The sequence below is a fragment of the Aptenodytes patagonicus genome, chromosome 13 (assembly GCF_965638725.1).
Source record: "Aptenodytes patagonicus chromosome 13, bAptPat1.pri.cur, whole genome shotgun sequence".
Classification (NCBI taxonomy): Eukaryota; Metazoa; Chordata; class Aves; order Sphenisciformes; family Spheniscidae; genus Aptenodytes; species Aptenodytes patagonicus.
In genome coordinates this window covers 13,030,885-13,053,982 of record NC_134961.1, presented here as the reverse complement: position 1 = coordinate 13,053,982, position 23,098 = coordinate 13,030,885, and the positions used below count along the sequence as shown (strand labels likewise).

At 42.7% G+C, this 23,098-nt stretch overlaps 2 protein-coding genes across 4 annotated transcripts; one reads left to right on the top strand and one right to left on the bottom strand.

Moving 5' to 3' along the window:
* Positions 1-181: 181 nt before the first annotated feature.
* On the bottom strand, positions 182-6,587 carry ERI2 (ERI1 exoribonuclease family member 2). The gene is made up of 8 exons (XM_076351576.1): positions 6,565-6,587; positions 6,173-6,312; positions 4,637-4,764; positions 4,328-4,484; positions 3,662-3,762; positions 2,455-2,536; positions 1,730-1,818; positions 182-1,519 (listed from the first exon to the last, which is right to left on the bottom strand). The coding sequence occupies exons 1-8, from the start codon at positions 6,585-6,587 to the stop codon at positions 182-184; spliced, it is 2,058 nt and encodes a 685-aa protein (XP_076207691.1).
* Positions 6,588-6,759: 172 nt separating this feature from the next.
* Positions 6,760-22,889, top strand: REXO5 (RNA exonuclease 5). Of its 3 annotated transcripts, XM_076350772.1 has the most exons (20): positions 6,760-6,802; positions 7,057-7,179; positions 8,853-8,974; positions 9,852-9,978; positions 10,847-10,931; positions 12,341-12,490; positions 12,638-12,726; positions 13,584-13,699; positions 14,526-14,664; positions 15,231-15,325; positions 16,168-16,270; positions 16,881-17,017; positions 17,335-17,443; positions 17,788-17,898; positions 18,023-18,160; positions 18,667-18,759; positions 19,277-19,496; positions 20,035-20,228; positions 20,411-20,520; positions 22,672-22,889. In XM_076350772.1, the coding sequence occupies exons 2-20, from the start codon at positions 7,060-7,062 to the stop codon at positions 22,739-22,741; spliced, it is 2,328 nt and encodes a 775-aa protein (XP_076206887.1). In that variant the 5' UTR covers positions 6,760-6,802; positions 7,057-7,059; the 3' UTR covers positions 22,742-22,889. The 3 variants fall into 3 exon arrangements, with proteins under 3 accessions (XP_076206887.1, XP_076206886.1, XP_076206888.1); XM_076350771.1 differs by lacking the exon at positions 6,760-6,802 and having other exon boundaries at positions 6,951-7,179; XM_076350773.1 differs by lacking the exons at positions 6,760-6,802; positions 7,057-7,179; positions 8,853-8,974; positions 9,852-9,978; positions 10,847-10,931 and adding an exon at positions 11,441-11,575.
* Positions 22,890-23,098: the final 209 nt, after the last annotated feature.

Sequence of the window (23,098 nt, the reverse complement as noted above, 5' to 3'; positions counted from 1 at the left end):
TTTATGATACATTGATATTTTTGTATGCTTGAGTAATTTCCATTTCTATCTATGTTAACTAAGTAGTGTCATTTTTGTCCCATTCTCAGAACATATATCTGACATCATTTGACTGTCCTGATTATATTAAGCAGGATAAACTTACTGAGTTCAAGATTCAGACAAAAAAAAGTATTAATTTTCAAGTTCTCATAGAGGGTCTAAGACAAATATATTTTTTGTTGGAAGAATTTCCTAAATTTCTGGCGTAAGTTCCAAGAGAGGTCAAAGCATCTGCGTTTAGGGTGAGACCCTTAGATTTCTCTTTTAGAAGCACATATTCCCACTTGAAGTATCCACAGCCTTTCTTACTACCTTCATGCTTGCCAACAGGACAACAAAAAAATGCTTTGCCATGATTTGGACCAGCATTTGACACACACAGTTTTTTAGCTCTTCGACCACAGTTACACAGAGGGGGAGTTGGGTTTCCATTTTTCACAGCCCTTGCAGACTGATTCAAATTGACTGTGGAGTTCAGAACAGCAGGAGACACTTTGGGCATATTTGAACTTCTTAAAGGTAAGGAATGATCAAAAGATGCAGTTTTCTCATGATATATTGCAAAAGACTGTTTTTTTGCTGGTGGGAACGTTTTTGGACTAGATGGCTTTCTTTTAGGAACCTCTGAAGGAGTAGAACAATTTCCAATTAATGCTGATTGTGTAGAAATAGCATTTACCTTTGCAGATGGTAACTTAAAAGCTGAAAAATTTGAAGTCTGCCTTTGTACTGTTCCTACATCATAGACAGTAGTATCAGGACCTTTGTAAACAATAGATTTCAGAGGTTCCACAGGTACTACGGTTTTCTCCAAACTTTGATTATCTGAACTTATCACAGCCGATTGTTTCGAAATTGTTTTCTCTTCAAACACTGTTAAAATATCTGTACTTGAGTCTTCTTTGAATTGAACACAGTCTGAATTTTGTTCATATTGAGATTCTGGTATTAAAGCGACATCTTCCCAGTCAGTCAACAGAGGTAAGCAATCAGAACTAGTACTGATATCCTCATTGGAGATATTAACAGAGGAGATGGTAGTGGAGACGAGCACTAGTCCTGATCCATGTACTGGAAGGCTGTATCTGGCTGTACTCAGAGGTTGCCCATTGCTCAATCCTTGCTGCATGCCTGTCGATACAGTACTGTGAGATTGCTGTGCCTGTTCAAGAGGAACAAGAAATCTGTCAGTAGATGCTGCTAAAGAGCTTTGGGCTTGAGCCTGTAACTTGGTCCTGGTTACAACGTGGACATCTGCAGAGGAATCAATGCAAGTGGTCTGTTGTTGTTCTTCAGTTTGCACATTAGAATTTATCTTAATTCCAGCAATACCGTTGTGGTTTGTCTCAGCCAGAGAGTTTGTTTCACAAGTTCCATCTCTAGATCTAGTTTCAGGTCTGCTGTTACCTCCCAGTGGAGTCTTGTCAGTGAAGTTTATAGTCGGTGTTCTGGAAATTAAATTATTCTTCAGATGTGCCTAGGGAGTCCGTAAACAAAAGGGGATTTTGGAAAGTGAATACCCAGGAGTTTTAGGAATCAATGCATAAAATAAATAAGCGTGTCAGCCTAGGGATGTTCTGTTCAATTCATAGTCAAGATGTTGGGTTTATTATTTGAATAGCTCACTTTTCATCTGTATTCCAGGCTACAAAGCAAGTAGAAGGGAAGATATGGAGTAGTTACCAACCTTATCCAAAGATTTAGTAACCTTCAGCACACATCCATCACAAATCAGCCTCCAAGCAAGACGGGCAGTATTCCGAGAATCATCCAACCCTTCAAAAGTACGGTCATATTAATGTCTTCTTTTTAAACTACTACTGGGGATAGTTCTTATTGGAGGAAAAATGTCATCTAGGGAAGCCTTACATAAATGACAGGGCTTCACAGAACTCTGACATATGGTTATCTAGTTCAAAAAAGGGAAGCAGAAGTAAAAAATTCCTGTGCTGAAACATCTTAAGGACCAATCCATAGAGCTGAATATATATCCACAATTTTTAAAATCCTTGCTCTGTTTTATTGATCATGTAAAATAAATTCATATTGTGCTGGTATTCTTTTACACTAATATGCTGTCCAGAGCTATCAGGTAAAATCAATTTTTCCTCTGCCTCTTTTCTTTTGCGCCCTAGCAATTCAGAGATCGATCTTGTTGAACATGCACTCAATAGCACTAGGAAAGATTTCAGAAATAAAACATGAGGTTAGAAATTACAAACTCTGATCTTTGAAGCATCTAGCCTTTCTTGTTTTGATATTTTTGTAGTAACTATTATGCAATGTTCTGTCCTATTTAATGACTAGCTGTTACTAGCTGCTTTAGTTTAGCTAACTAAAGCTAAATAGTAGCTATTTAGCTTTATAAAAAATAGATATATATTAAAATGAGGATCATCATATCGTACTTACCAGAATGTTCCCGTCCTGCAAAAGCCATCCCCAAATCTTGCAAAGCACCATTTAGCCCTTTAGGCTTCCTATTATAGAAGGCCTAAGGAAAACAACGCAGGTGCTTAACATAAAGCATTTCAAAACCTCTTCATGGTGAAGTGAAAACCATTTCAGAAATATCACCTTATGAATAATAAATTTCACAAGGCAATTGTGCAAATCGGGTATCTTCATTTTACAGTTGGGATAAATAAGCATAAGACAGTAAGTGACTTACCCTGTTACAAATTGGAATGGAAAGAACCATGAATCCCTTCTCTCAAGTCTTAAAACTAATCAATTCTGTCTTAGCTCTGGAGTCATTCATTTGCACTTTATGGCTTACATTGATGAAGGCCTTAACAGAGCAGCATTGAAGAATACAACTATAAATAATATCTTGAGATGTTTAAACTGTTGCATATTGCAAAGGCATGGGCATTAATTGGCATAGGTATAAATTCTTTTTAACTGAGAAAAAGTGAGTATTGCTACTGACTCCCAGCATCTCATCTGATCACAAGAAAGGGGGACTATTCACGCTGTTTATCTTTAGAGACCCAATTCTGCTACCTAGGTTAAGAGGCTAAGCTCCAAGTGTCAGGAAAGGTAGGCTCCTGGGTCACCCTTTGAAGGTTTCCTTGACTACACAGGGGAAGGTACACTTAGGTGCTGTTAGCCCCCAAGTTAGAACTCTATTGCAGTGTAGACTGTGTAATAAAGTATACATTCATTTTTTCAGTATTACTCATGCTGTTCAGCATATACTTTCTGGTCCAAGTACAGTTCACACGCTAGACCTTTAAGTACCTCTAAACAGATGGTGATGACTATTTTCTGCGCAGCAATGTAAAGCAGCAATAAGAGCACACAAAACCAGGGAAGTTCGGAAGCAAGCAGAGCAAAAGATGTCAGGAAAGGAAAGGCAGCTCAAAAAATTCTCTTAGGATTATCATTCGTTTATCAACAGTAACACCAGGTTGTTTTCCTAGCATTAAGATTTCTGTTAAAATTCACACAGTTCTAGGGCATGCAATTTGCTGCTGAGCGATAACGATGTGGAAAGAAAACAAATGGGTTACTTTAGTCACTGGAACATACAATATTGGCTTGTAACCTCAAATACAGTTAGCCTTCGAGATGATAATATGGGTATAAATGTTTCACAGTCTATCAATCTTCTCACCCTGTATGTTGCTTTGAGATCAATCCAGGAATTTAAAATGTCGGGTTTTCGCAGCTGCTTCCTTTTACACTCATACTGCAAACACACACCCAGGTCCCAGTCTGCACAGAAAAAAAACCACAAGTAATCCGTCGCTAAAGAACTGGCCTAAAATCTACATAAACATGACTCAAAATCTACATGAGGGGACATACTATCAACATCCTAGTAGTGTCCTGTACTGCTGGACAGGAAGCATAGGCTAACAGGCTTCATTAGCACAGGCTAATGAAGTCTTTGTACATGAAAAGCACTATGGTTGCTGCAATGGGACATCAGGATAAGTGAATGCCTGTTAGTAAAGAATGACTTCATGATGGGTAAAGATCTCAAAGACCTCATTAAATCATTTAGATTTAGAGCACCATTAAGAATGGTGACGCAGTTCACTCTATGTAAAGCAGAAAAATGTAACGATGTCAGACCCTGGCGACAAAGATGTAGTGAACACATCAGGATTCAATGGATTTCATATTTTCAGTCTTATCCCAATATTGCACGTCTTTAATACCTAATAACAGGATTTTGGCTTCCTAGAAGTGAAGACGCAATCTCACTAGCACCACCAAATGTTCATTTTTTAATGTGTATTATTCCACAGAAAAAGCAAATGAAAATTTTATTTACCTGTCCAAGTAACAAAGGTACAAGGTCTTGCCTCTGAAGTAGAATGACTTGGAATATCTGAACTGAATATAATTTTCTTCTCCTTTTGTATCTTTTGAATCCATTTCAAAAACTGTGATAAACAAATGTTTAGAGGGACCCCTTCATCAACTTGATTCTTTATGAAACAGAACAAGAAGTATGCACGTGTTAGTATGCACTGAAATTCATTTGAGTTTTGTTTCTCTTTAGCTCTTTAAAGGCATGTTTAAAAAAAACCAGTAAATAGCAATTACAACGGTGTAAAGTAATACTAAATAGGAATTTTACCTGTGTTATGCCAGTTAGTTCTGTACAAAATTCAGAGAGAATAGGATGCTCCTGGGGCTGGACATATGTGTGGAATTCAGATTCGATCTCTCCTGTTGAAGTGTTTAACAGGACTGCTGGAAATTCAACTGTGACAAAAACAAAACGAGAAAAACAAACAAACAAAAAACCAAAACACAAAGCCAGAAAGGTTAACGCTCTTCACAGAAATTATTCCATTCGCTTTAAACTGGGGTTGAACTGTCAGGAACGAGAAGGAACATAACATAAAAACTGGCTGGACGGCCGGGCCCAGAGAGTTGTGGTGAATGGAGTTAAATCCAGTTGGCGGCCAGTCACGAGCGGTGTTCCCCAGGGCTCAGTTTTGGGGCCGGTCTTGTTCAATATCTTTATCAGTGATCTGGATGAGGGGATCGAGTGCACCCTCAGTAAGTTTGCAGACGACACCAAGCTGGGCGGGAGTGTTGATCTGCTCGAGGGTAGGAAGGCTCTGCAGAGGGACCTGGGCAGGCTGGATCGATGGGCTGAGGCCAACTGTATGAGGTTCAACAAGGCCAAGTGCCGGGTCCTGCACTTCAGCCACAACAACCCCATGCAGCGCTACAGGCTTGGGGAAGAGGCGCTGGAAAGCTGCCTGTTGGAAAAGGACCTGGGGGTGCTGGTCGACAGCCGGCTGAACATGAGCCGGCAGTGTGCCCAGGCGGCCAAGAAGGCCAATGGCATCCTGGCCTGTATCAGAACTAGTGTGGCCAGCAGCAGTAGGGAAGTGATCGTGCCCCTGTACTCGGCCCTGGTGAGGCCGCACCTCGAATACTGTGTTCAGTTTTGGGCCCCTCACTACAAGACGGACGTCGAGGTGCTGGAGCATGTCCAGAGAAGGGCAACGAGGCTGGTGAGGGGTCTGGAGAACAAGTCTTATGAGGAGCGGCTGAGGGAACTGGGGTTGTTTAGCCTGGAGAAAAGGAGGCTGAGGGGAGACCTCATCGCTCTCTACAACTACCTGCAAGGAGGTTGTAGCGAGGTGGGTGTCGGTCTCTTCTCCCAAGTAACAAGCGATAGGACGAGAGGAAATGGCCTCAAGTTGCGCCAGGGGAGGTTTAGATTGGACGTGAGGAAAAATTTCTTTACTGAAAGAGTGGTTAAACATTGGAACAGGCTGCCCAGGGAAGTGGTGGAGTCCCCATCCCTGGAGGTATTTAAAAGACGAGTAGATGTGGCACTTAGGGACATGGTTTAGTGGACATGGTGGTGTTGGGTTGACAGTTGGACTCGATGATCTTAGAGGTCTTTTCCAACCTCAATGATTCTATGATTCTATAAACACAGCATATAATGAAGACACAACATTCAAAGCCGCCTCCTGTAAACGCCAGACCCCCGGCCACCCCCTCCTCCCCGTACCCCCCCGCAGCCGGGCTGCTGCTCTTCGGTGTCCGGCCACCGAGCGCCTTCCCGCACCGCCGGGGCCGGGGCCGCCCCCCCCGCCCCGCTCCGTCGCGTCTCCGCGCCCGCGCAGCCCCCTCCCGCCGCACTCACTGATCTCGGGGCCGCGCCGCCCCGCGTCCCGCCAGCACGTGGCCTCGAAGTCGACGACGATCAGGTACCCGAAGCGCTGCCCCGCCGCCGCCTGCGCGCTGCTCCGCGCCCGCGCGCTGCTCCGCGCCAGCCCCAGCTGCCTGCGGACAGCAGCGGCGCCGGCACCGCCTCAGCATCCCCCACGCAGGGGGCGCCCTCCCCCTGCCCCTCCGCGCCTGGGACGGGCGGACACCCTCGCCCCGCTGCCGGTCCCCCCGCCAGCACCCCGGCCGCCCTCAGGCCCTCGCCCGCCCGGGCACCACCCCCGCCCCCCCGGTCCCTCCGGGGGCCGCCGCAGCAGCAGGGATCCCCCGATCCCCCGCTCCCCCAGCGCCTGGCCCCGCGGCCCGCACCTGGCCAGGCGCTTGGTGGCCATCTCCGCTCTCAGCCCCGGGCGGGTGGGCACCGACCGTCCCGGAGCGGCCTCGGCGCCGCGGCGGCCATTTCAAACCTCCCGCCGGCGGCAGCGGCCCCGCCCCCATCCGCGCTGTCGGCGGATCGACTGCTCTGGCCTCGCCCGCAGGCAGGCGCAGGTAGCCGCGTGCCGCGACGGCGTGCTCCCCGGCGGCCGGAGAGCCCGGCGCGGCTGAGGTGGGATCCGCGGCCGAGGTCCCTCCTCGGGGGACCGGGGGAGGAGGGGGCGGCCGGGGATCGGGCTCACGGCGTCAGGGCTGCGGGCGATCCCCCCCCTCCCGATGCTGCCCGGGGAGCCCCGGCGGTGGGCAGGCGCTGGGGCCTGGCCCGGCGGGGCCGGGGCTGACTGACGGCCCGGGCTGTCACCCCGCTGTGCGGGGCCGAGGCGGCATCGCCCCGCGCCGCCCTGACCCCGCGGTGCTTTCGTCTAGGCCATGGCAAAGGCTGTCTGCGTAAACGGGTACAAAAGGCCCGCCGGAGCCGGTGAGGACGCGGGGGGACGGCAGGCAGCTCGGAAGAGGAGGAGGGCGGATGGCGGCGGCCGGGGCCCTGAGGTGAGCAGCAGAGCGCGCCCGGCGCCGGGGTGCTGTGAGGGAGACGCTGCAGGCCTGTGGCCGTGTGGTATTTCTCTCCTACAGCCACCTTTTTGGTAGGTTTATTGCATCACGCGTGGGGATGCTGGAAACTCAGCAAAAAAACGTGTTTTACTGGCAGTCTAGCAAGAAGGTTGGCTAAAGATAATAGCTACAGGTAATGGCTTAGTTTCTGCTGCGAGAAATATGGAAATGAACTCGGTTTGAGTGTTAGGCATTTACATTTAAGGAATTTTGTCAAAAAATAAATACACTCTCCAGTATCGTTTTTTCCTAAACAAAGTAGACCTTGAAAGGAGCATTGTGTCTGCTCAGCACATTCACACCTGAAGGATGCAGATCAACCGAAAGTTTCAACCTTGTGGTAACACCTTGCTCACCCAGGTTACGACTTACTTGGTGCCCAGTAGGGGACAAGAGTAAGCGTGTCTGACCTGTGAGGTCAGTCATATTTGTACCTCATTAGAGACTGAAATTCCTGTGGTTGGCAGGTGGCCTTTGCTTGGTGAAATGAAACTTCTGCTGTTTGGTTGGGGTTTTTTTGCAAAGCTCTAATTAGGCTGTATTGAAAACAATGGTGTCATTATTTATTTGTCTAACTTAGCATGAGAGATGAGGGACTAGCAGTTACACCACCCTGTGTTATTATTACCAGATGATTCTTAACCACTTGAACCTCAAAGGTTGTCACCTTTGTTTAGCTTTCTTGCCCAATGACAAATGGCACCAGCTCAAAAAAAGTGCACCAGTGCACCAGCTCAATCCCACGTGGGCAGGCTCTGTCAAAACTAATGAGCACAAGGCTTGTTAGCGTGGTGGGGAAAACACAACTTCTGGTAGTTGTTTATCCTGTGGGGTTTGATATTCTGTAGTGTTCTGTGGTCTTTTTTCTTTTCCCCTGTATGCCTCTTCATCACATTCCGTGATGTCTTTTCATCACATAAAAAAGAGCATCTTTAAAATTTTTACTTCCAATGGAGCTCCATTGGAACAGGCCATATGGTCAGTGGAGTTCTCCAAAATCGTGCATTTACTTGCCGGTTAGCTTTTAGGAGAATTTGTGCGTTTAGGCTTAAAGAACTGTTGTGTTGAACTGTGTGGTACACTCCATCTCATCTGCTCAATGCTTTCTTCCTGCAGTTTCCTTGGATTTTACTGAAACATTTTTTTTCCTGCAGGGGTCAGCAAACCCATCTGCCAAAACAGATCATGTAATGTAAATTAAGTAAATGGGTTTCAGCAAAAGCTTACATGAAGTGGCTACATATAACCGTTGTATAAATGCCCAAAGCTCTACAGCAGCAAGTGGGTGAATGGGTTGAGAGAGCAGAACATTGTGTTTGCAAATTTTAACTTTAAGTCTCCTTACTACATACATCTACTTACATTAATCTTTATTAAATAAATCTTTGAAGTTAGAGTACCTGGGTTACTGAAATATTGATAGTAAATTTAATATTGAATAGTGATCTGAAAGGAAACTTTTGCCTGTAATGAGTGGAAGAGTTATTTTAAATGTAGTTGATTGTATCCAAATAGTAAATAGTTTCCTTTTACCATATAATTCACTTGGTTTTCCATGAACTTGTGTCATTACATAAAACCTTTCTTTACTAGCCTTTTCCTTTTTACAGGAAAAGTCATCTCGCTTGTCAGCAGCTTTATTTGGTGAGGACTGCGAAATCAGCCGTGACCAGCTGTATGAGTTGTTAAAGTATGCAGCTTTGGGAAAATGCCACAATGCAACACAACCCAGGTATAACACATTCGTATTCGGGAATCAACCCTGTCTTGTGTCCTCAGTGTTGTGAACGCGTGCCTAAAGGCATATTGGCCATGCTGGTTTTGGAATCCTTGCAACGCAGTTACCATAATGACAGCCTGTATTATGTAGATACAGTTGTTGTTAGACTTGGCCAGAATTCCTCTTCTGACAAAAATTCTACCATTTCATAGTTTTGTGTCATGGAGGTATCAAAACCTAAACAATTTTGTGGAACAGAAGCAGCTTCGCACAATGAGAAACAAAATACCATGTTAAAAATATTAACACCACAAAAAATATTAACAGGTTTCATGTCAGATATAATTGAAACAGTGTTGTGGAGTGTTTTGGGAAAAATATTTTCATCACTTTGTCCTTTTCCAGGGCAACTTCTCAGCAATGGAAGGGAATGACTGAGGAGGGCATATAGCCTCAGACGGCAAAAATATGGTGAAATGTAATGAATCTTGAAATGAAACTCAAGGCAAAAATGATCCCACTTTAGATTTTTAGTGGTGAACAGAAATGATACGGTGAAACTTTTTTTGATGCAGTAATTCACTAGACTGCATCACTACAGCTGAAGTTACTCATGTGTATTCACATTCTGATGCATATAAATGAGGTATAAATGTCTTGAAACGGTGCTGCAGCAGAATTTTGCTATAACTCATTCTTTCTCTGTCTCGCATATTATGTTGCTTCCAGGAATATGTGGCTGTTTGAGATAAGCTATAAAGCCTCTTCTCATTGAAGTCATTTGGCACTTTGCCATTCACTGACTTAAAAGCTGGGCTGGTTCCAAGTTTGTTTTTAAGAGTACTTGATAGTTGTTTTGCTTTGATTTTTTTTTTTTTTCTAACTGCAGCTGGTGCCGTATTTATCACCAAAGCCACCTGGCTGGGGTTGTGGTTATTGTTCTACACGAAATGAGCCAACTCCATTTCTACAAATTCTATTTGCAGTTCAAACACCTCAGAAGAGCGTTCCGGCATGTAAGTCCCCAAACTGTATTGCTGTCTTCTAAACTTCCAGTCCTGAAACCATGTCCCAAGGATTAATCACTGCAGTGAAATTATTGCCTTTTCCAACAGGAAGTGGCCATCTTTGACTCTCAAAGCAAGCTAATGAGAGGACCTGTTTGTAGCCGTTGTCAGCTCAGAACAAAGGCCAAGGCTTTGATATTAGAAACAGGTTTTCAAGACTTATGTCTCTGAAGCCTTACCAGGTGAAACGTGTATCGATGTTTCAGTCCTCTGACTATTATGCTTCCCGCATCTTCAGGATGCCAATGAGATTAAAAATATCTCGGTTAATTTGGAATTTACTCTGAGTGAGTGAGGAGACTCTCAGTAGAGTTATGCTACTCACACTGGTTGAAAAATCTCACTTTTACTATTTGCACTTTATGTCAAGTTTCTCCCATTTCCCAAAAAGATTATTAAAAGAATGATTTTAATTTTCTGAGTTACAAGCAACATTTTTGAAGGAAGAAAGAAAGAAGCACTTAGATTCAGACTTCTAGAGAATTCTCCCTGAACTGCAGCAAATGCAAATCACAACTTAACTGGAAAGTCTGGAACTTGCTTTAGTTTCTATCAAAGAAAATCTTGAGATTTGCCTTCTTGATCATATCAGGCAAGGCAAATCTGTCCCTTAGTACAAAGAATCCTATATCGGCTGTCATTAAAACAGGTTTGCTTTGTGTTGGGTTTTTTTTTCTTCCTTGAGAAAACACCAAACATATTTCCACTACTTCTTTATCCATCCTCCTCTAAATTTGGCTGTTTTGGGGATCAAACATCTCATTTCCTTGATATTTCTGCTTCTGTTTCAAAGTCTCTAACACATCTCTTTTTCCAGAGGTTCACATTAACACCTTCCGCCAACTTCCTAGCCAGCCTGTATGGAGAAGGAGCAAACCTGAAACCTCAAAACATTGCACAAGGTATCTTGCTTGGTTTTGCATCAGCTCTTTCGACCACAGTGATTCACTTTCAACAGTAATTTATGACTTCGCATCCTGTGCAATCCCAGCGTGCTGCTACGGTAAACTTGTTTGCAAAGGAGAACATACAATGGCTTAAACCATGAGACTAGTTACCCTAACTAGTTCAGTAACTCTCTGTTGGGCTTATTGTCACAAGTAAATGCAAAAAGCAGAGAGAAAGTTTTTAACATGTTTAATCCAAAATTCTGACGCTTCGTTACCCATTTTGTGATTATTTTATTCTAAGATGTATCTAATAAAAGATACAGAGATACAAATTAGATTCAAGCTAAGTAGTTACTTATTTCTTCTTAGTTTTCTTTGTTATACTGAGCAGCAAATCAAGGTAAAGAACGGGTGTGTTGACGACTGATTTCCTATTTTTACACTCTTTATAGAGGTGATTGTAATCCAACAGGCTTGTACAAAACCTGCAAGAGACTACAATGCGAACTTCACTGAAATTGTTAGAAGTGTAACAAAGAATCTTGAATTCAAGTCCTAAATGGGAGAATGAACAGCTGTTACTTTCAATGTATTGACACAGTCCTCTAGCATCCTGACTGTAAATCTACTGCACAGTCACAGATCTGAGATGTCAGGTATATTTTTCTTTTAAGTGCGATCTGCAGAGAATCACCTATGGGATAATTTAACTTTATACAGCTGTGGATTCTGGTGTCAGTTCAGTGCTTGCTTCTTTGTGAGCCACACTTAGAGCACATTTTCTCCTGATAATATTTACGGGAAAGAATTTCACAGAGAAGATGATAGAAAAAAAAGAGAACTTCTTTTACAGCTTACATGAAGTAACAGATGATTGTGTTGTCATGCTTACGAGGCAAGTTTGCTCTCTCTATTTCTGAAAGGAATGTGAGACAGAGACTTGTGATGTGACTTGCTTCTGAATCAGCCAGCAGTGTCAGTAGCTGAACTGGGAAAAGATTCAAGTATCCTGAATATCAAGTTTATTTTTTTTATATATATGTATAGTATATACACTATATGCATTATATATCGTATTGTGTATATATAATTATGTATATATAATATATATAGTGTGTGTATATATATACACACAATAAATGAGATATAAACTGGAGATATAAATATATAAAAAAACTGGAGAGAGAGAGATAAAAATAAACTGGAGATAGATAGATAGATAGAAAGAAAGAAAGACAGACAGACTATCTGTCTGTCTGCCTATCTGTCTGTCTATCTATCTATCTATATCTCCAGTTTATTGTTCCAGGTAGTGTTTTCCTTTGAAATGGTGTAGCCTTTTAGTGTGTATACTAATGCAGAAAACTGACTGCAAGTAGGGAGTGCTATCTGAGCTTGACAGATGCTCCTGTATTTTACAGGTTTGACTTCCACTAGCAGTGAATGTATTCCTAAAAGCTCAGACCTGCAACATGATCCCATCATTCGGAAATACGGAGAAAAAAAACGAGGCCTTACTAGCTATACTCTAACTTTAGAAGAGCAGAAAAAAAATGACTATCCCATAAAAGGTCAGTTTTTGAGGGCTTTTGTTTGGTTGTTTTGTTGTTGTTTCTTTTAATTTTGACAGTTAGTGATATGTTTGGTCATATAAGATATGTGATGAGTTTTAGAAGAGAGAAGTCTGTTTCTTATTCATGGGTATCTTTTCATTGTAGGCTCCCCTGGATGTAAGGGCTATATATATACAGAGTGTGATCAGCAGAGGACGGACAGCAGCCCCCTCTTTGGTCTGGATTGTGAAATGGTAAAAATGAATGTGTGTGGCCTTACAAAATACAGTTAAGCAACCGAACTCCTACCAGCTATTCCAAAGCGAGCCAAGCACCCTGTGTATTTGCTAAACCACTTCTGATATATTAATATCTGCTGCCAGTCCCTTCATGGATGGTACAGTGCTAATGCAGCCATGGGAAGGACTCAGGAAGTGGTTCGGGCAACAAGACAGAAATATTATCTTGAGCAGTGCAGCAGAGAGCTCAGCTCTGTTCTGCGTTGGCTGTCAGAGCAGCAGCAGCTGGATCTGCCAGGCCCATCAGCAATGCTGCAGTAATGCCTGAGACTGCTGTGGAATTCCTCCTCCCAGCCTTCTCCAAGGTTTGGGAAAGGAAAGATACTTTCTTATCAAACATCTTTTCTTTAGCCATCACAGTTCTTCTGGCAGCATGCTGGGGTCAAGATTCCTCCTTTAGCACAGTTTTGACCTTGCAGAGATGCCTGTTTGGCATCAGCATTGAGTAACTAACGATACAACCTGGGCTCTGCTTTTAAGTTGTACAGCTTCTCTGGTGAAGATGCTCTCACTGACAGCTCTGCAGTGCAGAGCACAGACTGATTCTGTGAAATCAGCACTTCTTTATAATGGTTTTCTTTGTGTTGTGCTTGTGTGTGTGTTTGCTGTGCTTATGGTGGGCATAATTATGTTTAATTTAACAATTAAAATGAAGCATGCTACAGTATAAAACTGTAGCTATGAGTGGTACGTCTCTAAGTTGAGTAACTCCTTAGCAGTGATGCTGGCTGCAGCCAAAGCAGATGTTAGCTAAGGTTTTTGAGTGGCAGCATCATGCTGATTCAACAACTGCCTCTGCTGCTTCCTGACAGTGCCTGACTGCAAAAGGGAATGAAGTCACTCGTGTCTCTCTGGTGGATGCAGAGGGTCAATGCCTCTTGAATGAACTAGTCAAACCTGAAAGCACAGTAGTGAACTACCGCACCAGGTGACTTGCACATAAGTTTCTTATCTCTTCATCTTTAAGAGCTGCAACCCTTTCAAATTAAACCTGTTACACAGGAAGGCTTTGGTTTGCACAGATGTCTACTGCATTTTACTCAGTGTTAAGAATAGAGTTCTTGCTGTGTGATTAGAATAACCGACATTATGTATACACTCTCTGCTACATAGTGCCCATATGGCTAGGCAGAAGCATTATCTTTCTGCAGTGTTCTAGGAAAAGTTCTGTTACAGATTAATGATACACAGTACAAGTTACTCTTTACTGCTAGCTATAAAATAGGATACAGGGTAAGAGTACAGGATTGCAGTCTGTGTCTCTGCTCCATAGCTAAGTTTGCTCATCTGTAAAAAGTGAATAGAGCAGCTTATCAGCTTTCACACACCTCTGGGGCTGGGCTCAGGATTATAACAAAAGCAGGCAAAACTCAAGCCTTGTCTTCTCCAAAAGTTTGCCCAGCTTTATCCGGGAGGTGACGTGCCAATCCCTTCAGGTTACTTGAAAGCATCTTCTTCCACCATCAGTCTTGCAGTATTTCCTTACCTGTGCTATCTGATGCTAAGAACTGCATCACTTAAGAATAAGTTATACTTGAGACTCGAGATGATAAACTTTTGAAACAGATGTGGTAGTGCTCATAGCAGTTTAATATACCTGCAGTATATCCTCTTATGGTGGAACAGAAAGCAGTAAATAGCGTTCTGTCATTAGTTCCACTGAGTTCATATCTTACCTGCCCTGCTTGTAATATTCTCCAGTAGGCGCTGTTGCTAATGTGTTGCTTTTACCTCATCCAACTTTTGTTTTGAAGATTCTCAGGAATCACAAAGAAAATGCTTCTTCCAGTGAAAACAAGACTGCCAGACATCCAAACCAGGCTAAAGAAAATGCTTCCCCATGATGCAGTATTGGTGGGTCATTCTCTAAATGCTGATCTTCAGGCTTTGGAAGTGAGTATGTCTTTAAGAGTATTTTTCCCAATCCTGTGATACTCAATTCAGACCTGGAAACTCTATAAACAATTCCTCTTTCTATTAGTGAACACTTGTTAATTGCTTTTTATTATGAATAGCCTTATGTCTGTAAGGATTTAAAAGAGAAAGACTCTCCTTACATCTATAAAACTTGCAAGGGGCTGTTCAGAACCCAAAAGGAAAGGAGGAGTCTGTCCAGACATAGATACGGTTGCAACAGAAGCTTTACCTCTTGCTTCAGCTTTTGATAGCTCTGTCACGGGAAGAACTGAAGTCCTTCCTATGTTTAATTTAACCAACCTAAAATGCTTGAATCATAATTAACCTTTCTAACCCAATCTAGATCTTCCCAATAGAGTGTTAAAAGGAGAGTTAGGCTTGTTTCATTATTCTCGTCTGCTCTCTTGTTGTGGACCAGTTATCTCAGTGGGAAACTGGCAACTGAAATGAGAAGGCAGAGGCACAGATAACAATGGAGTTATTGCCCAATTCTATGAGACTGCTGTTCTTAAATTAAACTGGTGATGTTTTCTCTCCTCCAGATGATCCACCCCAGTGTTATTGATACTTCATTGCTTTTTGCCAGAAATGAAGGTCGAAGATTTAAGCTAAAATTTCTAGCCAAAGCTGTTTTAGGGTAAGATTATTACTATATTGTCCTGGGAAATACTAGAAACTGTCATGGGGGGTCATAGGGTCTTGCTCTTCTACTAGTAGCATCAGAATTATTATTTTTTTCATTAAAATTTAAAAGAAAGGAGCAGGCTGTGCAAATAGACATGGTAAAGAAGAATCTACTGCCTGCTTGAAACATCAGGCAGCATAATAAATTGGCTTGTCTTTGAGCAAGCTGGGACGCTGTGATCCAACCAGATTTGAGTCCTCGCAAAACTAGCTTTTCTGCAGGTCTGTAGCAGTACCAGTCTATTGAATTGTAGGGCAACAAAGACACTCTGGCTCACATAAATGAGATCTGTTGCAGTTAGCAAGAAAGAAAGGCTAATGTATGAAAGTATGATTTACTGACTTAAGTAAGTATACATACATACTCAGTGTACTAGCTACCACTGGATACTATGTCACAGTGATATGGTTCTCACCATTCACATAGTGAATATTAAATTGGCTCTGCAGCGCCAAACCTCACTGAGCTGGAGGTTGCCTCCCTGTCTGTGTGCAAATTGTGAGTTGGGTCATTGGTCAAGGAAGAAGTAAAATTAAAAATAGTCATGCATCGGAGTACCAAGTATCAGCACTGCTTCTGTCAAACCTGGTAAACAGTGTTTTGCTCAACATTGCAAAAACATTTCTTGCAGTAACTTTTGGGAATATTTCACAAGAATGCTGCTGCACACTGAAATCCTTTTTGGAGAGGGGAAAGCTATTTTGCCTGAAAAGGACCCAGTTTAGAAAAGACAGGATGTTGATCAGTGTGGAAAAACAGATAACCTGTCTGTACACCTAATTTTGATGCCCTAGGAAGGAGATTCAGTGTGAACAGAAGCTTGGGCATGATCCTGCAGAAGATGCTAGAGCTGCATTGGAATTAGCTCAATTCTTTATTGAGCAAGGACCAGCAAAGGTAGCTCTATCTAATTAAGATTTCTGTCCTTAATCGCAGAATGTACAAGTTGTGCTTATGAAGGAAAAAAAAAAAAAAATCCTGCCCATCCTCTTGCTGATTTAAAAGAGAAAATGGAGCTGTGATAGAGGCCTCAATTTTGACAGCTTGTTACTTTCAGCATATATCCAGGCATCTTAATAACCTGGAGCATTACCAGTCTTTCAGTACTCAGACACTGATGTGAATCAGCATTGCTGCTGATCCTGAAGAGGGGCATTGGGTAAAGAAGGATTGAGACACTTCTAGCCTACAGGAATGCCTGTCATTCTTCCAGATGAAAGAAGTGAGAGACCTTGCATGTTGTGGTAGTGATTCAGCTGGTTTTATGTGTGTCTTGCTTGTGTCATTGATTTTTGAGAGAACTTTTTTGGAGATGATTGCTGGTTGATGCTGTGAGTGCTGCATGCTTGAAAATGACAACAAAAAATAATAAGGCAAGAAATTAATACCTGTTTTTCTTCACTACTGTGGAGTGTGCCTAGGTGACTCATAGAGAAAGCACATGCTTTTTGGTTAGCTACAATTAGCTGAGATGAAAGCCAACTACTAATCTTTTTCCTTCCCCAAGGTAGCAGAACTAAACTTGGAGATGCTTCTGACAACTGAAAAACTGGCTGAGGTCTCACAGAACAAAGCTGCGTTCCAGCCACAAGAGTGTAGGGTCCAGAAACAGTTGAATGAGCCTCCACATTTATCCAAACCATGGTAATAATATTCTCAAATATGCCTGTTTTTCCTTCAGTTGAATCCTCAGTCAAAGAAGTGCGTTACGTTTTTCAGAAGCCATCAGGATCTTCAGAGAGAGACACAAATAATTGTAGCATAGCACAGAAAAACTTTCAGAACTTGCATCTTAAATTTCACAAAGCATTTTCTAGGCTGTTTTTTATGTTGAGGACAAGAATATTCTTTCAAATTTCTTTAATGAACTGTATCATTTTTCTCTGACAAGCACTTCTTGAAAGCTTTTAATTCACCATATTGATAAGTACTGTGATTCACAGCTTTCTTCTCTCTGCTAGTTTTTTAGACTGCTTGCAGGTGACTGGCCAAAAACCCCTCCTTTTGGGCAGACAGGACCTAGACTTTTCCGGCCTGCGTCAGAGTAACCTAAGCACTTCAAACAAACAGGTGAATGGACTTCGAGTGGGTTGGTCTAAGCAAGCATCAAAGTAGTTCAAAGTTCTTGTTCTGGGGGGGGTGGGTAGATGAGTCCTATTTTAAAAAGCTGACTGACAGTACTGTTAGCAATAGTGTTAATACCAGGTTAGCTAAATCTATTTTAACATTTCGGAAATAAGCTTTGATCCTCTACATCCTCTTATGACTCACTAAAGAAGGATTTCTGCCTGAGGGCTTCCTTGGACAATAATGAAAATTAAAGTTGGGAATTAAGTTCAATGGCTTTGTTCCTGATCCTTTGCAGTACAATTGTCTTCTACCTCTTTGAGCCTTGTACACTCTTTTCCCTCCAGATTCTTCAGAGAGCCTTAGAAGATGTTCCCCTGTCCACATTCAGTATCATTCAGTTCAGCTTGGGTCCAGAGTACATTGCATCTCACCTTCTTGCTGGACTTTGTGAAAAGGTACTATTTTTTTTGAGAATAGTCTTCATTGCTGAGCTTGGAAAGAGACGTTATTTATCTGGAGGAACCAAGTAGTTAGCTCCTTTGCTTTGTGAAGTTCCTTCTCTAATCTGTGTTCCTACAGGTGAGAAGCAAGCTGACTGACATGCTGACAATTTACGCAGGTCCTTTTGAAGAAAGCTTTTGCCTGAAGTCTGTAAAAAAAGAATTTGGGAGGTGTGGACCAATCCAATCTCTGACAGTGGTAACTGAAACATACCAGGTGAGGAGCACTCAAAGCATTAAGCTTGCTGACAGGCACGGATGGCCCGCGTAATCTCCTGGAAAGATGGATTAGAACCTCTGAAATACCAGTTAGTCTGTTTGGGTTTTTTTTCTGGTGGTTTAGTCATCAGCTACAACAATTCAGGGTATCTAAAAGCTGCTCCACTCAATGACAAGAATAAACACAGCTCATGTGGCTTAACTGTGCTGTTCAAGCTAGAGGACTTTGAGCACTGGAGAAGCTGAGATGAGTTTTGTCTCTCTCTTGAGAACTGATATGCTAAGGCCTTTAATGGCAAAAAAAAAAAAAGTTATTAATTGACAAGCTAATTGAAGGTTGTTTTTTACAGCTATGGTATATGGAGTGTTAAATATATTACTCCCAAACCTTTTTGTATTCTATTTTTAAAAGAAAACATAACTTTATTGAGACCTGACTTTTAAAAAGGGAGGGCTAATGTGTCTTATTGATAAGCCTGAAGTATCTTATCGTTCTGTTTCAAGCCCTATGTCTGTATCCAGTACGAAGTGCTGGAAGCTGCCCAGCTTGCTGTGGAAAGCTTAAATGGAGCTGAGGTAGCAGGATCCTGCATTAAGGTAAACATTGCAAATAGCAAAAGCCTAAGTTATGTTGAGCACAGGAACAGCATCCAATATGTCTCTTTTAACATCTACTCACAGCATAGCGTCTGGGCAAATGCTGGCTGGTTGTGCTGTTACCATCTCCCTGTCCCTGGACAATTTAGGGCCGCTGGCAGAAAGGAAATGGTTACAGTCCTCTTTTTTTTTCTTTCTGCCTGTCAGCAGAAGGGGGTTAGAAAGCATTCTGACCTCCAACTGCAGTTTTAAAAGGAAGAGCCAAGTAACAGGGTGTTAAAATGCCATATACAAAGTATGGGGTTCTTAATTTTATAGTGTTTTTGCATTACAAACACGATCTCTCTTCCTTTTTCATGACTAAGTTAGCCTTCATTAGTCATATTTTTTTTTTCCAAGGGAGGGAAAATAGCTTGTCAACTTTTGGTAATGGGAGAAAACAATTTAAAATAGAAGCTCAGAACACAGAGCTGCTTGGGTTGATGTGCTGTGTTTGTTCCTGCTGAATCCACCCCAGGTTCAGAGACCTGTCACTGCAGCAGTGCTGGACTGTGATGTTTTGATAAAGGAACTAGAACTGGATGTAGAAAACGAAGGTGTGATTTATGTGGCGGGTCTAAAGAAGTCATTAACAGAGATGGACTTGCAAGAAGAATTCAGCCAGTTGAAAGACCTGGAAACACTGTTCCTGCCAAAGGATCTCCAGAGTGGAAAGCACAGAAACTGCTGTTTCCTTAGTAAGTAGCTTCACATACAGCCTGCCGATTTCCTTCAAATAAGCACATTCAGCAGCCCTTGGGACTTTGCACACACACAGCAAGAGCTACTGAAACTCATGTATGCTCAAAGTGATGGTATTTAAAATACTCCAGTGAAAGCATGTATTGTTTGGAGGAGCAGTTTACAGCTAAATATTTAAAAGGGAAAAAAAACCAAACCTGCTTAAAAAAAAAGATGATCTTTACTTAGAAAAGTTCCAGGATAGTTCATTGGCTCCAGTACCTCAAGGTGAGGGCTGGCTACTGTGCAGCTTCACACAGACAAGTAATCACCTCTGAAAAGGTGAGGGGAACAACTGGATGAGTGCTGTTGCAATTAATTGGCATTTCTATAGTCTGATGCTTACCCGTAGCAAGATAAGGATCTGCTTGCTGCAGTGATTTCAGTTTCTCATCTCCCTCCTGCTCCACACCTTTAGCCCTGCCCTACAGGTTGCCAAGGAACAGGGCAGCAGCATCACTGCCAAAGCATGTTCCCCTTCTCTTTGTGTTTCAGAATTCCAGAAATCACAAAGTGCTGTGGATGCCCTTGAAGTTATAAAGGGATGGACTGTGAAGGGCAGCAAACTAAGAAGTAGGCACGCTCTTGCTTCAGGTCACCTCTGGAGATGGATTTGGCAAATGAATCACAGCAATGGGAAGCAAGGAGGAAACATCTTATATGAGAAAATGGAGCAACTGTCTGACTCTGTGAGTTTAAGGCTATGCTGATGTTTGTTACAGTTAGTGAGGAGGTAGTGCCCTGGGAACCAGGAGTGATAACTCACCCTGACACTGCCCAAGGGTCAGTCTTACCACACGCACTTTTAAGTGTTATTGCTACAGATCTGCAGATGAATTGGGGATTTTAATACTTATATTCTGTTATGCAGGAGCAGGATCTAAGGAAAAAGGTGAAGAAGTTAGATCAGCATATCAAAAAGCTTTATAGAAGTCTGCAGAATAACACCCTGTGCGTTGTTCTCTTTCCTGGAGTGAACAGGTAACTTGCCACCTATTTTGCAAAGAGCCAAGGAAAATACATAGCCAAATATTTTTATTTTAATCTATTAAAAATTAAAACCCCGCACAAGGAAGTGAAAGCCTGAGAGAAGACCTGAAGAAGCTGTTGTACTTATTCAGTCTGACTTTCATGTTAGGCCAATAAAAACCTGAACAGTAAGTTCTGCCCATAAGCCATGCCTGATCCAGAACAAGCACAAGTGCTGAAACCACTTAGGTAGCTGATGGTCCAGATTAGCAAGGCTGAAGTACACGGTGTTGATTAATTATACAGGTATTCTCAGTTCACCTACCTTCCCCAGTTGGATGTTTCATCCCTATTGACAGCAAGGTAAGTTTTATGTGCCCATGGGAGAATCAAGCCGAGTTTCCACAGCAGCCAGTTTTTTGGGTGGTTTTCGTGGGGTTTTGTTTATTTGTTTTTTAAAACCGCCTAACTGCTGCAGCCAAGGCACCATCTACCAGCTGTCTTGTGGTACGCTGATGTACGTGCTTCAGCCATAGCTGATCAAGGAGGTGGTTCATGCCCTCATTCTTATGTGAGGAACACGACTGGGAAAAAAAGAACACTTTCACCGAGTCCTTAAGCTTTCATAGGAAAGGGCAAGTCCTAGAGTTGAGTTGGGCTTCAGCACTAGTATCAGGGATGCTTCCAGATGGGGTGGGCTTCCTGCATTTCAGACCCTGGGGCCTGAACTGCCACAGTCATTCACTGCTTAATTATTAACCAGAAAGGTTAAATCTTTCGCAGGCAAGGCCCTAGTTGCTGAGTACATACTTATTTCAACAGTCTTCTTTCTGTTCTCTCACTGTGTCACTGTTCAGACAGTCAAATAAAGGTCACATATACCCTTGCTTTTCTCTACTTTCCCTTCAACAGAAGGGGTACCATTCCTTGTGGAGACAGAAGACATGCCCTGAAATAGAAACGGGGAGACAGAGCTGCTCGGCAGCATCTCTCTTCCTGGCAAGGCAGGCAGGCCAGGTTCCCCTCTCTTACTTGCAAAGCTTCCTGAGAAGAGTCACGATGCTGTATTAGCCTCCGCACCAGTGTCCCTAGAAGGGAGATGCATCCCAAGCCAGGAGTATATTTAGGCTTAATGCCAGTGACAAACCGTTTCAGTAAGGCTGCATGCCAAGGGCTGCTCTTGGCATGATCTGCTCTAATTGTTCAGCTTCAAATAACTTTTTTAAAAAAGAATAATTTTTTAGATTTTTTTTTTAAATAATTTGTCTTAAGTAAAGATCATTAAGCTGTTCCTCCACACACACCCCCCAAAGAATAATAACATACAAAATGAGACAGCAGCAATTCCTACCTTATTAGAGAAGTGCTGATTGCATCTAGCCGCATGCAAATGGTTTCTTGCACAAGCTCAGTATCAAATACTGCCACAGTTTAAATCAGCCGTGGGGAGGCCTGAACAGAGGGCTAACCTCTGCGGGCAGTTTCGTAGTGCATGTGGTCCTTTGATCATCTGCTGCCTTCTTCTGGGCTATAACCGAGTCAGTTTTTACATTTCTGAGCAATCGTTTGCCTCTTCTCTACACCACTGTGTCACCTCAGTTACTTTGCGTATTAACCTGTCAGCCCCACTGGAAAGGTTTCAGGAGAGGATGGCTGTGGAGTTACTGTCCACACCATGTGTCTTCTGCAGCAGATTCACTGGTCTCAGCAGGTCCAAATCTACTTTTCAAGGGCCATCTCAAACTAGCCTCGCTTAGCACAAGCTTGCCTGCTGTCTCGCATCACTGAGGGATGTGAATCCCACTAACAGAACGGGTGGATTCAGGAGTTTGCACTCACAAGGAGCCTACAGAAGCTCAGAGAGCCTGGGCTCACATCTCTTGGGCTGCTGAGTGCGTTGGAAGGGAGCTCCATCCCACACTTGGAAGAGGTTTCTTGCCAAGTGAGGTTCCTATATTAGTGTCCCAGAGGACTGACAGTCCAGAGGAGGTTTCTTGATTAAAAAGAAGGCCAAATAATTGTTGGGTGGAGAAAAAAAAAATAAATACAGTTTTTCAATCCGCTGACCCTGAGGGTTGCAGGCTTCTCACTACTAGACCGGCAAGCTCATGTGCATCGAGGCTGCCCTGAGCAGAAATAACACACCTCTTGTTTATGTTCCAGCACGCATGGATCACAGTCTGGCCTTGGTCTGATGGGAATAAAAGATGACGGAGGGAGGAGTGGTTGTTAAACTGCCAAGTTTTTAAGCAAAGTCTTTTGTTAAGGTATTTTTAATTACTTTAAATATTGATGTATTTGTAAAGATCTCTTACCATAAGAACAATAGGCTTTCACTCTGTATCTTTTACAAAGTCTAAAAATAAAAGCTATTCAAAACATCTTAAAGCACAAAACCTTTTCCATTAACCCTTCTTGCTGTGGCAGTTTTTCTTGGCAGTGGGTGAGCTAGGCAAGTGCTTAGGAAGAGCTGGGGACAAACCAGGGGGAGTGTTGCATAAAAGCCGATCGGTATTGGCCTGTAAGATGTAACTCAGCGAGTCGTTCATTGCCGGAGACTGACGTACCAGCTGGGTTGTCTTCACTGAAA

Bases quoted from the DNA above. Each gene is read 5' to 3' on its own strand.
- ERI2 (XM_076351576.1), bottom strand. From the start codon at position 6,587: ATGGCCACCAAGCGCCTGGCCAG. The intron at 4,765-6,172 runs GTGAGTGCGGCG...TTTTTGTCACAG, and splicing joins GCGGCGCGGCCCCGAGATCA to TTGAATTTCCAGCAGTCCTG. The intron at 2,537-3,661 runs GTGAGAAGATTG...TGTTTTCCTTAG, and splicing joins ATCTCAAAGCAACATACAGG to GCCTTCTATAATAGGAAGCC.
- REXO5 (XM_076350772.1), top strand. From the start codon at position 7,060: ATGGCAAAGGCTGTCTGCGTAAACGGGTACAAAAGGCCCGCCGGAGCC. The intron at 12,491-12,637 runs GTCAGTTTTTGA...TTTTCATTGTAG, and splicing joins AAATGACTATCCCATAAAAG to GCTCCCCTGGATGTAAGGGC. The intron at 12,727-13,583 runs GTAAAAATGAAT...GCTTCCTGACAG, and splicing joins TTGGTCTGGATTGTGAAATG to TGCCTGACTGCAAAAGGGAA.